The sequence below is a fragment of the Mauremys reevesii genome, linkage group 4 (genome assembly GCF_016161935.1).
Source record: "Mauremys reevesii isolate NIE-2019 linkage group 4, ASM1616193v1, whole genome shotgun sequence".
NCBI lineage: Eukaryota > Metazoa > Chordata > Testudines > Geoemydidae > Mauremys > Mauremys reevesii.
Genome location: NC_052626.1, coordinates 72,163,004 through 72,180,562, shown reverse-complemented (window position 1 = coordinate 72,180,562; position 17,559 = coordinate 72,163,004). Strand labels below are relative to the sequence as shown.

The 17,559-nt window shown below is 44.1% G+C and overlaps 1 protein-coding gene across 2 annotated transcripts in view; it reads right to left on the bottom strand.

The window, feature by feature from the left end:
* The window catches only part of LRP4 (LDL receptor related protein 4), a 118,559-nt gene that overhangs the window by 56,820 nt on the left and 44,180 nt on the right, over nucleotides 1–17,559 (bottom strand). For both annotated transcript variants that reach the window (XM_039538387.1, XM_039538386.1), the window contains exon 2: nucleotides 1,424–1,570. In XM_039538387.1, the coding sequence (XP_039394321.1) occupies nucleotides 1,424–1,570 (147 nt within the window). The remainder of the gene's footprint in view (nucleotides 1–1,423; nucleotides 1,571–17,559) is intronic.

The window sequence follows — 17,559 nt, the reverse complement described above, 5'->3', positions numbered from 1 at the left end:
AAGGGGGCAGAGAAACATCAGTGGGATTCCCTAATACTCCATTCCACAAGAGGAATGAAATTTTCTCCCGCACAGATGTCAGAACAGCAGGAACCAAGGAGAAGTTGGGTAGGGACACATGTCTCAGTGGAGAAAGATTTCCCCACCTCCACTAGAGAGAGGGGCCTGGATTCCCTTTGGATACTAGGTCATTTGAAGAAAAGTAATTCTTCAAGTTGAGCTTTTATCCTCCAATGGAATCTGTGAAATCCCAGGAGGTGAGTAAAGGAAGCAGCTGCATTTCCTTGTGGTCCTAGGGAGAGGAATTCTGCATTCTAATTCTTTTCCTTCCTGCTACACCCACTGGGAGCCCAGCTTTTCATCAGTTCTCATCTGTGCACACAGCTAAACAGACACGGACATCAGTTGTCAGATGATCTCGCTCACAGGATCCCACAGCAACAGATGAATGACAGGAGCGTAGCTTAGAAGGGCTGTTTTCCCCTCCCCTCACAGAGCATCTAGGGTGGGTAACATTGCAGCCCACTAGATGGAGGGAGGGCACACTAATCCAGAACATACTCACACAGCACGTTTATTTACTCCACCTATATAGCTCAGCTACACAAACCAATTTACATGAGGAAGAGGACACTCCCCCTTCCCCCCCCCCCAATTCCTCCCACATGACCCCAACCAGTCCAGAAAGCAAGAATGGGCCTGGCACAATGCCCGAGGTTAGTGGATTTGGGCTCTGTCAGAATATGGGAGCCTCAGAGTCCAGAGCCCCACAGCTACTAGCTCCCTAGCTCTGAAATCTGAGGACTGTCAGCTCAAGCACTTTAGTGAACCTCAGCTGTTGTGAATATAAATGGAAAAGCATCTCATACAGTCAGGGCCACTGGAGCTCCCAAAAAGGAGCCAGGTGGTGAAGGAGACACACTGCTCAAGGGCAACTGATTTTGAAGGGCGGGTGGAGCAGAGAGGTAGGCTCATTTGGTGTGTCTGTCTGTTCACAGGTTTTACATTTTAGTTCAAAACGATTTTCACCAGCTCAAAACAGAATTCAATCAAAGTTTAAAATACAAAAAGCATGCTAGGGACTGAACATGGGCATAGTACAAGAGCAAGCCTCCTCTTTGACTTCTACTCTGACTACAGATGCCTCCGCTATTCCCATCCTGTGCTACCTGAACACATAGTCCTGACTAATAGCTCTCTATTATTCCAGAAATAGGCCTCAGTCAAAAAGGACAGTTAGCAGGTGCGAAACAAGCCAAAACAAACTCATTGTAACTTCTAAATCAGACACAGAGTTCTCAGGTCCATAGAGGAAAGTTAAAACCTTCATATTCAGCCTTCTCTCTCTCTCTCACACACACACACACTCCTGCCTGCTAGCGTGCTCACCCACATGTACACACAAAAGGAGTTATTTCCTTACTGCAGCCATCTTCATCACTGTGGTCCCCACAGTCATTGTCACCATCACATTGCCACTGAGCCGGGATGCACGTGCACTCGCCAAAGGCACTGACTGCACAAGTAAAGTGATTGCGTCCACAGGAACAGTCAGTGCTGCTTTTTACACCTGCAGGGGGAGACAAAGAAAATAATCAAATGGTCAGAGAGAGGGAGAAAGGACCCCATTGTTTTAACGCAAGTGCAACAGCTTCCAAACATCACAATTCTTCCCCACATATACAACTCATTGCAAAAAGAAAAACACCTTCCATCCTTGGTCTCAATGATGTGTACAGATTCCCGGAGTGACACTATCTGGAGGTAAAACCACAAAGCAAGCAGCCAGGAAGAGGCCTAGGGATCAGCACAGCAGGCAGATATTTGGGCTTCCTTAAATTTAATTGTCACTGCCACCCTCTCACCGGTGCATCTTTGTTATTTACTTGAATCTAGTTCATCTAAGAGCAGACCCCTACAGATCTAAAACGGTTCACTGTAATTCATCTGCTGACATTTGCTGTCGCACCTCGTTGTGGAGTTAATGGAAACAAGAGAAGAACACAGGACCCATTTAAGAGAAAACAGAACAAAAGTTAATATGAGTGGAAACTTCCAGAAGATCTGTAACAATGAGATGGGTGAGGCTATGGCATCAATTTCCAAGGGATAAGGTGGGAGCACTGTCACTTAGGACCAGAGAAGGGAAGACAAAGGCCATAGCGAACAGACTATAGGGAATATTCCACCACTGGACTCAAAGGAACAGGTGGACAAGATGGCTTAATAGGTATTTGCATCTTTAAATTTCTATGATTTGTGAATTAAGAACTCTTCCAATTTTATCCCAAGTCTTGCGATATTGTCAGGGATGCTAAACAATTATATGAGTTTCTGATTTCTGCCTTCAATCTTGTGAAGTTTTATCCCTATCCAAAATGGCCACCAGTCTCCCTGATGATAATGAGAAATGAAACCACAGACTGCCCTCAGCAAGTTGGCCACCTTGTCCCTTGAATCTGTACATGTGAAAGTGAGCTGGCTGTCTCCAGGAAAGATGGTCACCATCTCCTAGAAGGATGCAGAGGAGGCGGGAATGAAACTACAGTGACAGCAGGGAGGGTGAATCTGTTACATAACAGGGTGTTGCCTAATCTTGTAATATTTAATATTTTATTTAAAGCCCTCCTGGCATCTCAATTACATGTGTATCTCAGTTTCTAGCCTCTTGCGTAGAAAAACATTGACATGGGACTCAAGTGCATCCTTAGGGCTTACAAACCAGGAGCGAAATATAAATAAAACTTTTATTTTAAAGTCTCATGATCTTTAGGGGCCTGTCTCATGATATTGAACATTTGGGTTTGGCAATACTGGAAATGGGACAGGAAACTATGTGGAGTCGGGGAATGTGGGGAGCAGGAGGAACAAAGGGGTGTGCTTAGGGGAACATAACATGGCAGAGAAGGAGAATGTGACTGGTAGGAGGCTGTGAGGGGAAAGGAAGCGCACTATAGAAGGGGCAAGAGAATCAGGGCCAGGTGGGGAATACCAGACCATGGGAGAGCAGGGAGGCAGAGTGAGTGGGACAGCCAAACTAGGGAGGGGGACAGAGTGGTAGTTCCCCACGCCCTCAGCAACAGAAAGGGATAAGCAGAGCCCCCTTTGAGCAGTTAACAGGAAGAACTGTATGGGAGGTGGGGGTATTTAAGGGGCAGTTTTGAACCTAAGATGATGGCACACAAATTGGAGAAGGAGCTGGCACTTCTCTTCAAGGCAAAAAAACAGAAGGGAGGCAAAAAACAACGATTATTAATTTTTAAATATCTCAATTTTTAAATTAATCTCATGAATATGGGGGGTCTGATGCATGGTTTTTGAATATATGGGCTGGCAATACTGAACACTTGCTGCAGACATTCCAGCCCCCCACACACACACACCCCCACAACTCCAGAATGACTCAGTAGGAAGGAAAACAAAGGAGGCCATCAGACCCAGAAAGTGCTGAGCTAGGGCTGCCAGGCATCCGGTTTTCAACCTGAATGCCTGGTCGAAAAGGGACCCTGGTGGCTCCAGTCAGCACCGCTGACCAGACCACTAAAAATCCAGTCAGCGGCACAGCAGAGCTAAGGCAGGTTCCCTGCCTGCCCTGGCTCCATGCTACTCCCGGAAGTGGCTGGCATGTCCGGCTCCTAGGCGCAGTGGTGGCAACGGAGACTCCATGCACTGCCCCTGCCTCAAGCGCCAGCTCTGTAGCTCCCATTGTCAGGCAGGCGCAGCGCACAGAGCCACCTGGCCACTTCTGTGCCTAGGAGCCAGAGGGAGCTGCCTCTGAGGTAAGCGTCACCCAGAGCCCGCACCTCTCACCTCCTGCCCCAGCCTGCACCCCAAACCCCTCATTCCCCAGCCCCACTCCAAAGCCTGCACCCCTAGCTGGAGCCCTCAACCACTCCTGCACCCCAACGCCCTGCCTCAGCCCGGTGAAAGTGAGTGAGGGTGGGGGAGAACAAGTGATGGAGGGAAGGGAGATGGAGTGTGGGGGGTGGAGCCTCGGAGAAGGGTGTCGGTTTTGTGTGATTAAAAAGTTGCAAGCCCTATGCTGAGATAAATCAGCAACACCAGCAATGGAGGTTCCATGCTATCTGAAGTCAAACACCTATTAGTTCTCTACAGAGTCCTTAAAGAAAAAAAAGAGGGTTGCTACACTAGAAGTTCAGATTTTATCTGTTTTAAATTAAAGCCTCCTAGACCTTCTTTAATAGAACATAAGGAGAGTTGTGGGGAGGAGAGGAGACATACAAGCTTTTCCCCTCTCCCCTGACTCCTTTGCACATCACCTTTAAAAGGCTTCATGGAAACATGTTCTTAGAAGGAATTTTAAAGAATAGAGAACAGTCAACATTTGGTGCAAAAAAGAAAGAAAGAAAATGCTTCAAGAGTAAAGGGCTGGGACAAAGATGCAAAGATGAGAGAGTGGAAAAAGGAGACCAAGGGAATCATAGAATCATAGACTCTAAGGTCAGAAGGGACCACTATGATCATCTAGTCTGACCTCCTGCACAATGCAGGCCACAGAATCTCACCCGCCCACTCCTGTATCAAACCTATGTCTGAGCCATTGAAGTCCTCAAATCATGGTTTAAAGACTTCAAGGTACAGAGAATCTTCCATGCCCCATGCTGCAGAGGAAGGCGAAAACCCCCCAGGGCCTCTGCCAATCTGCCCTGGAGGAAAATTCCTTCCCGACCCCAAATATGGCAATCAGCTAAACCCTGCGCATGTGGGCAAGACTCACCAGCCAGACACCCAGGAAAGAATTCTCTGTAGTAACTCAGATCCCACCCATCTAACATCCCATCACAGGCCATTGGGCATATTTACCGCTAATAGTCAAACACCAATTAATTGCCAAAATTAGGCTATCCCATTATACCATCCCCTCCATAAACTTATCAAGCTTAGTCTTGAAGCCAGATGTGTCTTTTGCCCCCACGGCTCCCCTTGGAAGGCTGTTCCAGAACTTCACTCCTCTGATGGTTAGAAACCTTTGTCTAATTTCAAGTCTAAACTTCCTGATAGCCAGTTTATATCCATTTGTTCTTATGTTCACATTGGTACTGAGCTTAAATAATTCCTCTCTCTCCCTGGTATTTATTCCTCTGATATATTTGTAGAGAGCAATCATATATTCCCTTAGTCTTCTTTTGGTTAGGCTAAACAAGCCAAGCTCTTTCAGTCTCCTTTCATAAGACAGATTTCCATTCCTCAGATCATCCTAGTAGCCCTTCTCTGTACCTGTTCCAGTTTGAATTAATCCTTTTTTAACATGGGAGACCAGAACTGCACACAGTATTCCAGATGAGGTCTCACCAGTGCCTTGTATAACGGTACTAACACCTCCTTATCTTTGCTGGAAATACCTCGCCTGATGCATCCTAAAACCGCATTAGCTTTTTTAACGGCCATATCACATTGGTGGCTCATAGTCATCCTGTGACCAACCAATACTCCGAGGCCCTTCTCCTCCTCTGTTACTTCCAACTCATGTGTCCCCAGCTTATAATAATAATTCTTGTTATTAATCTCTAAATGCATGACCTTGCATTTTTCACTATTAAATTTCATCCTATTTCATACTAATACTCCAGTTTACAAGGTCATCCAGATCTTCCTGTATGATATCCCAATACTTCTCTGTATTGGCAATACCTCCCAGCTTTGTGTCATCCACAAACTTTATTAGCACATTCCCACTTTTTGTGCCAAGGTCAGTAATAAAAAGATTAAACAAGATTGGTCCCAAAACTGATCCCTGAGGAACTCCACTAGTAACCTCCCTCCAGCCTGAGAGTTCACCTTTCAGTATGACCTGTTGTAGTCTCTCCTTTAACCAGTTCCTTATCCACCTTTCAATTTTCATTGATGAGGTGGGAAGTGATAGCAGAGCAAAGGGGTGGGGGGGGGGGGCGAGAAAACAGAAATATAGGCAGTAGCAGAGTATTACAGAGCCCTGAAGATGAGGCCAAGCTAAGAAACTTGAGCATGATTCAGAAGGTGGGGAAAGCCAGTGACGGTGTTCAAAGAGGAAAGCAAGATGTCATCCATGGGACTTGCTTGACTATTGGAAGTTAATTATTTGGGGTAAATAATCAGCTTGCCAATTCAAAATTAAGTTTACAAGACCAAGCACCCCCTTCAAATCTCTTCATCAACCCACACTGAGATAGAAAAACACTCAAACTGGAAACTTATGAAAAATTCTGGGCAAACCATCTTCCGCTGGGAGCTTACCACTTCCTAGAAAGGCAGAAACCTATTGCATTTTGTCTCTGTGCTCTCAAGTTGTCCTTACCTAACCTCTTTCTATGGTCAACTTCACAGAGCACCAATTATTCTACCATTTTGCCCAACAGTACCTGGCAACTCATCTGAGCTAGTTTGAACTCTGACTGTGCTCTAAGGGAAGACACAGCAGCACCCCCAGCTTCGCCCTCCCATACAGCAACAATCTGGGAGGTAAAGGAAAGTGGATGAGAGTTTACAGTTTCAGTGTTGTCCCCTTTACCACAAAAAAACAGAACAACAATGTAATTCAACAGAGGGCTAGGCCTAGAGCGAGTTTGAGCCAGTCAATTTGAGGTGGCATCTGCCAACAACAAGAGGTAAAGTGTCAAGACAGTCAACTCCCAAACTTGGGGGGAAACTTTTACAAATTATTTTTAGATGAATGGCAAATCAGAGGTTTATTTTTATGGGGCATTAGTTTTGCTGCCAAATATCAAGATAGTGGTGGAGCTTAGAGAGCTGAAGGGGAATAACTGCAGCTGTCTAGTAATATTAAGAATTCACTGTGTGTGCTGCAACTTACTCTGCTATATTCCCTATTTTATTATCATCTTTAAAGTTAAACTCTGCTATTAATCATAGAATCGTAGGAATGTAGGGCTGCGAGAGACCTTGGGAAGTCGTCAAATCCAGCCCCCCGTGCTGAGGCAGGACAATGTACACCTAGACCATCCCTGACAAGTGATTGTCCAAGTAAATGTTCTTTGCTTGACCTAAACTGATATAGTACATAAAATAGTTAAGCCACGTGCCTTTTATTATCTTCAGTGGCCTAATATTTTGTGGTTTGTCATCTTTAGTTTCACTGGCCTTGTGGTTATTTCCAGTAGTGCCTTTTATAAACCCTGCTTTACCCTGACAATACTGCAAGCTGAGGACACTGCACCCTTGTACAGATACTACAACTCCTCCCCCCAACACTGAGAAATAGGCTTAAATTTTTATACATAACTAAATCGCAGTTAATGTGTGTCAAAGAACTAACCACAGCTAGATGGATCGTATCTCTCTCCTACAAACTCAAAAGGTAAAATCCCCCTCCCCCTCTGAAGTCAATGAAAATTTTGCCCTTTATTTCAAATGAGGCAGGATTTCAACCTCCTGTGTCCAACACTCTGCTCTATCCTCTCACATACAACACACTCGGAACTTTATTGCTGCTCCCCTCTGTAACAGGAGACACCCAGAAGACTAGGGATTAGGAGACTGTTCTCCCCAGAGTACCAAATTACCTTGAGGGAAAGTAGAAAGAGTGCAGTGGGTGTGAGGAGACTCAATGAAGTGTCATTCCTTGCTGGTGAGCGCTCTCTCTAAAAATAGGGCATGTGTGATAGGAAACTAACCAACCAAGTGCACATTGGTGTGGAACATGACCCCATCTCACGTTTCAATCCCAATCAGCTAGAGGAATCTGGAAATGGGCCGGAAGTCAGTGTGTCTCCCCTCTGGGCAACTAAATAAGCAACCAGGCAGAAACATCCTCTTATAATCACATTAGAATGTCACTCACTTGGGCTACTGCAGACTCCTCTACAACAGGAACACACACTGGCACCCCCAATCTTGACTTTGCTAAACATTTATCTAGAATTTTTCATTGCCAAGGAGACCAAGACACTATCAACTCTCTATACATAGGAATCACTTTGCCTGTCTCTGAAGCAAAATGGAAGCTGTTTAACAGTGCACAGAAACTCCCTAGCCAAAGGAAGATTGTAAGAATATTGACTCAGTTAGTGGGCTAACTGCACCTCTGACCCCTCCTGTTTTCTTTGAGAGCACCCCCTCAGGTCTTGGGCCTCAAGCGGTCACCTCTCTAGGGGTAGAATCACACAATTTTCCCCACTCTCAGACCAGCCCTGGGCTGCAGTCCCTGTGATCAACTGCAATTACCTCAGCAGGACAGACTTTTCCTCAGTACCTGCAGTTCTGTTCCCTCCAGAAGCAATGATAGTGGTGCCCAGTAATCAAGCAGCCTTCTTAAAACAAAATTTTATTTAATTTAGAATGAAAGCATTATAGAGAAAACAGATCTTAAAAATCAACCAACCATCCTATATGCAGGCCTATTTACCTAGAGCTTACCATCCAAAAAGCAGACTTTAACAAACTCAGAGAACTGGTAGGCAAGGTGCATAGGAAAAAAATTTAAAGGAAAAAGTAGTTCAGGAGAACTGGCAGTTTCTCAAGGAGCCTATATTAAAAGGTATCACTGCAAAGTATCCCAATGCAAAGGCCAGCAGTGCTCCATCAGGAGATCTTTAATGACCTGACAAATCGAAAGGAAATTCTACAGAAAGTGGAAACATGGATGAATTGCTAAGGAGTACAGAACAAGAGCACAAGCATGTAGGGACAAAATCAGAAAGGCTAAGGCACAATATGAGTTACATCTAGCAAGGGACATAATAAGGTAGTGACAAGAGGTTCTTTAAATACATGAGGAGCAAGAAAAAGATGAAGGGAAGTGTAGGGCCCTACTTAGCAGGGAAGAAGAGCTAATAACTGATTATATCGATAAAGCTGAGGTGTTTAATGCCTATTTTGCTTCAGTCTGCACTAAAATGGTTAATAGCACCTGGATACTCAACACAATTAATACTAATGACAAGGGAGAAGGAACACAGGCCAAAATTGGGAAAGAACAGGTTAAAGACTATTGAGATAAATTAGATGTATTCAGGATGGCAGAGCTTGATGAAATTCATCCTAGGGTACTTAAGGAACAAGCTAAATCAACCTCGGAACCATTAGTAATTATCTTCGAAAACTCCTGGCGGATAGGTGAGGCCCCAGAAGACTGGAGAAGGGCAAACATAGTGCCTCTCTTTACTTCATTTGAGAAAGAAAAATCAAATGCACAACTACAAATCAAGATAAATATGAGTCAACAGTGTAACGTTGTTGCATAAAAAGGAAACATCGTTCTGGGATGTATTAGTGTTGTAAGCAAGACACAAGTAGTAATTCTTCAGCACTACTCCACACTGATTAGGCCTCAACTGGAGTATTGCGTCCAGTTCTGGGTGCCACATTTTAGGAAAGATGTGGACAACTCTGAAAAAGTCCAGAGAAGTGCAACAAAAATTATTACAGGTCTAGAAAACCTGACCTATGAGGGAAATTGAAAAAATTGGGTTTGTTTAGTCTGGAAAAAAGAAGACTGAGAAGGGACATAACAGTTTTCAAGTATATAAAAGATTGTCACAAGAAGAAGGAAGAAAAATTGTTTTTGTTAACCTCTGAGAATAGGACAAGAAGCAATGGTCTTAAATGGCAGCAAGGGCAGTCTAGGTTGGACATTAGGAAAAACTTCCTAGCTGTCAGGGTGGTTAAGCATTGGAATAAATTGCCTAGGGAGGTGGTGGAATCTCTGTTATTGGAGATTTTTAAGAGCAGGTTAGACAAACACCTCCAGGGATCAATCTAGAGCAGAGGTCCCCAACGTGGTGCCCGCGGGCGCCGTGGCGCTCGCCAGGGCGTCTAAGTGCGCCAGCGTACTGGCCAGCAGACGAGCATCCACCGAAATGCCGCCGACAAGCTGAGTCATCCAGAGGCATCGCCACCAAAATGCTGCCTGAATGTCGGCGGCATTTTGGCGGTGATGCCTATTGACGTTGCCGCTTGTCGGCGGAATTTCGGCGGACACTCATCCACCAGCATAGTCTTCTGTGGCTTGTCGTCTGGTGCCCGCCAGATGAAAAAGGTTGGGGACCACTGATCTAAAGAATACAGTGAAACCCCGCTATAACACGATAATTGAGGTTCAAAAAATTCGATCGTGATAAATGCAGGGTAACGAAAATTTACCATTTCAAGCCGGTCAGTTTAAGTCTTGTTTAAAACAAAACAAAACAAAAAAAAACAACAACGGTTATCCCAGTGTGTTTTAAACACAAAAGTAGTAATTTAATTACATGTTCATGAAAGAAACGTGAAATCGACTATACTAATCATTGTGCAGGGTGCAAAGTCAATCTGGTTGCATGACTCCATAAATTTTAAAATTTCATCACTTTAAAAAAAAAAAAAAAACCACTATCTAGTGTGGTCTGCTTATTTGCTGCGGACTGTTGGCTTCTAGCAAAGTCAAGTATGCTTCTGAGTTGGAAGATTTTGATGCTGTCCACATCTTAAGTTTTCAGCCACCTCAAATTGGCTTCTAGGTGCTTTACTGCCTTGGACACTTTTGGTGGGTGAATTGAGGTGACATCATCGTCATCAGCACCACTGGTTTCCGGCTCTGGTGGTGCAGCTTCATTCTTCCCACTGACATTTGCAACAATTTCGTCATCTGAGATGTGTTCATATATGGGGCAGATGTCATCTGCTGAAAATCAGTTGAGGATATCATGATGACTGTGCTCATATTCTCCAAGTGCTTCTTTGGTTAAACATACGTCGTCTTCAATGAATCTTGTAAATTCAGGCTTGTAGTCATTACCATCATCATGTGTAGATGACAGAAAAGCTGGACCAAGACCCTTTATCCAGCATCGTTCAATGCAACGTGCAGAGATAGCATCCCAGGCTTTCCCACTGAGGTGACAGACTTCTTTCAAGTTGAGTGACGCCAGTGATGTGTTGACAGAGGAACTGTTATCCGCTATCATCCGCTTGATCATTTCACGACTATAGTTTTGCTTAAATACCAATATGATGCCTTGGTCCAGTGGCTGGATTTCTGATGCAGTGTTCTTCGGGAGATAAGAGACTTTAATCTTGCCGTTACGACTGACAAGATTTTCCGCGGGGGGGTGGGCAAGGCAATTATCCAGCAGCAGGAGAGCTTTTTCCTCCTGCTTGAGTTTTCGCAAATGAGCCCGAACGGCTGGCACAAAAGTTTTATGGAACCAGTCTTTAAATATGGAGCTATTCAACCATGCATTCTTGCTGTTGGTGTATTCAAATTAACATGATGAAAACATCTGGGAGACCTCGCTTTTCCTATCAGAGGTCTGACTTTCTGGCTGCCAGACTTGTTGACACAAAACAAGAGAGTGACTCAGTCCTTCCTCTGCTTAAAGCCTTCTCGTTTGTGACTATCAGTCCTGGTTCAGAGGGTGCAATCAGGTAACATTTTAAAGCATAAACCAGTCTCGTCACAGTTGTAAACTTGATTGGCTGTGTAGCAGCCTTCCTCCAGCAACTTTTTAAGCTCAATTGGGTAGGAATCAGCAGCATCTTCATCAGCTGAGCGAATTTCCCCAGACACAAGAACTTGGCTTATAGTGTGCCTTTTCTTGAATCTGTCCACCCAGACGTTACTCGCCTTAAATTTCGATTCATTTCCATTGATAAGGAGATCAAATTTCTCTGCTTGAGCTTTCAGAATAGGGCCAGAAATGGGAACTCCTTCTGAGCGAGCCTGGACAAACCATTGATACGAGGCTGAATCTAGGCCTTTGTCATTAGCAAACTTGACCTTTTTACGCTGTAAACCAGTTTCCTCTTCAAGAATGCAGGGTAGGCTATGGAGCTTTTCTTCTTTTTTCCACCCTCGCAGAGTGGACTCGCTAATTCCTAGATCTCTAGAAAGCTGAGTTTGTTGTTTGCCCTTCTTTAGTTGATCCAAGGCATACAATTTCTCTTGGGCAGAAAACAACTTGCGTTTGTAAACTACCGCATCCATAACGGTAAAATATTTTTTAAAATATAGGAAATTAATAACAAGTTCATAGGCAAACACCATACATATGTACAACCCGAGAACTAAGTGCAATGGGCCTGCAACGGCCATGAGTCACTTTATCCTATAAGACCAGAAGAACGCGGTTTATTTATAAATGTTGAAAAAAAAAGTATTCCAGCAAAACATGACCAGTATTACAGCCTTAAAGGGGAGCCAACTTATGATCATGTTATATCTGAATTCCTGTTATTGCGAGGTTTGACTGTACTTAGTCCTGCCATGAGTGCAAGGGACTGGACTAGATGACCTCTCTATGATTCTAAAGTGGGAATAACTGGCTATGTGGTAGTACTGCTGAAAAGGATCTGGAGGTTGTAGAGGATCACAAATTGAATATCAGTGAACAATGTGATGCACTACATAAAAAGCTAATGTTCTGGGGTGAATTAGCAAGAGTATCATATGTAAGACACTGAATGTAATTGTAACGTTCTACTCAGAACTGGTGAGGCCTCAGCTGAAGTATTGAGTCCAATTCTGGGCACCATACTTTAGCAAAGATATGGAGAAATTGGAAAGCGAGTCCAGAGGAGAGCAACCATGATAAAAGGTTTAGAAAACCTGACCTATGAAGGAAGGTTACAAAAAAATGGACATGTTTAGTCTTGAGAAAAGAAGACTGAGTGGGGACTTGACTCCAGTCTTCCAATATGTTACGGGCTGTTATAAAGAGGACAGTGATCAATTGTTCTCCATGTCCACTGAAGGTAGGACAAATAGTAACTGGCTTAATCTGCAACAAGGGAAATTTACTTTATATATTAGGAAAATCTAACAATAGTGGTAGTTAAGCTCTGGACTAGACTTCCAAGAGGCCACAGAATCCCCATCACTAGAGGTTTTTAAAAACAGGTTGGAGAAACACCTGTCAAGGATGGTCTAGGTTTACTTGGTTCTGCCTGAGTGCAGGGGGCTGGACTTAACTTCTTAATGTCCCTGCCAGCCCTACAGTTCTATGATTCTATCCCTCTCATTTAGTCTAGCAGGCCCAACTTCTTCAGAGCTTCTCAGTGTCAACTTGTCCCCTTGAACAGTCCCTGACAACTGATCCCCTCTTCCTCTCCTGAGAGAGCTTTTTAATTGTTTAGTGTCCTGTTGATCTCTAGTTTCCCGGCCTGGCAAAACAGCTGTGCAACATCAGGCTGAAGCCTAGAAGCATGCTATTGTCCTGTAATTGCACCCCAATGTGTGTTGGTAGGTTTGCTTTTCTCTAGCTCCTGTGTTGCTTTCCTGGTTGTTTCACCTCCTCCACACCCCAGCTCCCTATTAAGCTAGATCAATACATTGATATAGGAAAGTTTTATAACCCAACATACAATAACTTTCCCTTACTGACCAGGTCACATACAATGTTTATAAAGTTATTACATTTCAGTAGTCTGAGATTATTACATAGCAGCTCCACATCAGTCACAAATATAACATCCATTGGAATTTACAGGGGAATTTAGGGAGTCAGAATGTAATCACCCAGACTGGACTTTGCAGCCCCCTGTTTTATTAGGTGTCCTTTTCCAGATGAGATTAAAATTCTTGCTTCATTTAACTTCCCATGGCCCTTTTCCTTCCAAGGGTAGGGATGTTAATTCCAATTTCAGCAAGAGCAAAAGAATTTAAGAATGGCCATATTCGGTCAGACCAGAAGTCCATCTAGCCCAGTATCCGGTCTTCCGACAGTGGCCAATGCCAGGTGCCCCAGAAGGAATGAACAGAACAACAGAGATTATGTGGCTACTCTTATTTCCAGTCTGTTGCTGGTTCATCTGCCAGAGACTATTGCTTAAAGAAGTTCCCCATCTGCAGAGGCTGGCCTCTGAAGTTAACAGCTAGTTGGCTGATCAACTCTTTGTCAAGATGTGGAAGCTCACTCTGGAATGGTAGCATTTTCTAGTAATCCCTGAATAAGGCTGAAGTTGCCTCAGCGGACATGGGCTGAGGATAGCACACGTAATGATGCTGCTATGGATCCTAGGTGGTCTTCAGGAGTACCCACATTCCTTACTCCCAGACACACAAGATCAAGTGAGTAAGCAGGGTACTGCTTCCCACCCCCCAAAAACCCACCTTTTTAGTTATCTATCTAAACCTAACATGACTCTACAGAAACTAGCAGACAACAGTTTGCTTGTTGGGTAGGAGTGATTCATTTACCCATGATTAGCTAACCGTTATGTTCTGGGTACACATACATCTAGATCTTTCAGAGTATTGCAAATTTGAGGGATTTTTGGTGAGGTGGGATGGAGTACTGATATAATGCTCTGAAAATCCAGAGAAGACAATATCTGCCTGGGTTTACTACCTGTATAAACTATTCAGTTTTGAACCACAGGGATCTAGGAAGATCAATCATTCTTTAGGTCCAGGACTGAGTGTCACAGATCTGGGGGTATATACATACACACACACACACACACACACACATATATACCTATACATACATACATACACACACACACACACACACCCCATCTGCAATGGACAAAACAAAACTTTTACCTTCACTTGGTGCACTAGAGCAAAATGTTAATGGCATACTGACTTTTGTTTGACACCTCATCACTAGAAACACACAAAAAAATTGGAAGAAAGCTGAAAGAAAAATATTATGGGGCGAGGGGGAAAAAAACCTAAATATGTACAGTATAAAGTCTTCAGGAGAATGTGGGTGTGTGTCACAGGCTGGCTGACCCATTAAGGAGAGTCAGGCCCAGCCTCACTTGTGATGGCTGAGATCCCCCTCCACACTAGAGATCAAATGGCCTTGTTCAATTATTAGGCCCAGCTGAGAAAGGGTCCTTTATTTCATATTTGTTTTGGACTGACTTTGGACTCTGCTACTCTGGATGGGGGTTGAACGCTTGTAATGACCTGCCTGGAGGGTGAGCCACCAGAGTGGGCTGGTAACACAGTTAGGGAAACTGAGGCACAGCAACTGCAGTGCTGTGCTCACTATGAGGAGTCACATGGGCACGACAGTAAGATAACACGCTAAAATATCTGAAGCATCTGAACCCCTTATTGGGAAACCCCAAAGTAGACACTGCAAAACCTGCCTTACGAGGGAGGCTATCCTTCTAGCAGGAATGTCTCTGACACGCCCCTCAGAACACAAAATTGAGGAAGTGGTGCTTGAAGGCTTTGAAACTATTGGCCTGTTCCTACAAGTGGTACATTCAGAATGCAAGTTATACAAACTTCTTATCAGATATCAAATCTCTGGAGGCCATGGTACACACAGGCAAATTAAGTTCAGCTTCTCCCACTACTTAAACATCTTGGTGGCCTTTATCGGTGAGCAGTGCCCCTTCTGACATCAGAATGTGTTGGTGTAATGTTCCTTCTTCACTGTCTGCCAGTAGAGCTCTCTATTTAAACAACGGTCAGCAAATCCCTCTTCTAAAGCTGGATTAACTGTACTCTCCTTCAGTGGAAAACTTATTTGGGGAAGAGAGGAAAAATCCAAAATCTACTCAAACTAAAGTTTTCAGTTTCCCTCAACATAGACAAGCAAAGAAAGTGTAGCCATTTGCTATAGAAACTGATTCAGGGAAAACAACTTCCTACAGACCAGGAAGGGAATTTCATTCCATCCTAACTGTGCTCAGGTCAATTCAAAGATCAGAGAACTGCCCTAACCTCAAGAGACAAACTGCATGATGCAAAACCAAGCCCAGCTCTTAACAGGGGACAACTACAGAACTATTCTGGCACAGGCCTTGTAACTGCAGACCCATTGGGTGCTACAAACAGTGGTAGAGGAGCATGCAACAGAATTTACCCCAGAGCCTTACTGAAAACATGAATTCTAGCCCATGCTTCAAATAAACTGTCAAGCAATTGTGGGATCTTGGAATAGAGAAATGAAAAAGGCCGTTTAGACCTTCAGCTGAACTTTTCTGGTGTCTTGTCAAGTGTAATTTTTATATACACCCCCCCACCCCCCGCAATGAGGCTTCCACACCTTCCCTGGGGAAGCAATTTCACAGCCTCTCATACTTTACTATCAGAAGTCTGTTGTATTAATTTAATCAAAAATATTGCCTAATATTTTTTACTTTTATCTTCAGCCTATTACTCTTAGTACAACTGTCATCCGGGGCCAAGTTCAACAAATTTAGTAGGTCTGGGTTATAACATAAGGAAGACAATTGCAATAAGATTGCAGTCAATTAAGATTTGAGAGCAGCAAAAGAACATATGAGTTAAGGCTAGCAAAAGGGATTCAGGGGAAGTGGAGACAGATTCTTATGAGTACTTTTAAGGGTAAAGGAATAAGAAACTGGTAAAAAACTGGAGGGAGTAGAATTAATGACTAAAGGGGAAAAGAGACAGGAGGCTTTTTAAAAATAGATCTTAAAAATAAAGAAGTTTGGACACTTAGGGCCCAATCCTGCTCTTACTGAATTCCCACCAACTTCAGTGGAAGCCAGAGCCAGCAGTTAGTAAATAATGAAGAGCTTATAGAAAGAGCTATTGGTAAAGAGCAGATAGGGGAATATTTGGAAAATGTGAACATAAGACTCAAGAACCGAATGCTCAAGAAGTGGAGATGACTTAGGGGCCATTTAATTCGTAATTCTAAATTCAAATGCTTTGCTAGCTCGACACCCGCAGTGATGCTAATACCACACCAGGAAGCCAGCCGCTTCTACAGTGTGGATGCTAATGCTCTGACGCTGACACTCTTCCCCACAGTGCACCACTCTGTTGGCACTTCTGACAGCAGTAGAGCTGAATTTGTCTTCTTGCCAGCCCAGGAAATGACCGAGAAATTTGAATTCATTTTCCTGTCTGCAGTTCTGCAATCTGGAGTTCTGTAGAAGTTGCCCACGTCGGGCAGCCCCCAGCCGCAGGAAGTCGCCCAGCTCCAGAATAGAAAGAGGTGTGGGAAGATGAGGAGTGGAGCGAGGAGTGGGAGTCCAGTGGGCATCCCAGGAGGAGTCGGAGGAGAAGCGAGGAGTCCAGCGAAGCTGAAGGCAACAAAGGGGATGCCCAAAGCGAGTGCCTCGGTCAAAAGGATACTCAGAGCCAAAGATGAGACTCCGCGTCAAAGCGATGCATGAAAGTGAAGGACCAAAGAGACATGCGCACTAGTCCCCAGGCAGCAGGGTCTGCCGGGCCCAGTGCCCAGTGCCCCAGACATGACGTGCAGTGTGTTCTGGCGGGCACTTCTCTGGGTGGACTCAGTGTGATCCAGAGATGAGGAAGGTACCTGCGGAGGACGAGTGCGCGACAGCGACATCGAACCCACTCCCCGAGACAAGGGCCACTCAGGATCCAGTGACAGCAGATCCCGAACCCCGCCCGCCCCGCACTCTTCACCAGGACATCAGAGCCAGGATCAGGATCCCTAGGTAACAAACCCTGGAAACATTTATTTTTTTTTTGGAACTCGGAATCAGGGAAGGATCAAAGAAAAGTATATTTTAAACAAAATGGGAAATTTTTATAAAAACAGGAGGATTATAAAAACAAAGCAAATAATATAAACAAATATTTCAAAATAAAAACAAAAAAACAAACAAAAGCAGCAAACTCAAAAAGAGGAGGAAAAAAGCTCTGGGTGAGCAAGAGCA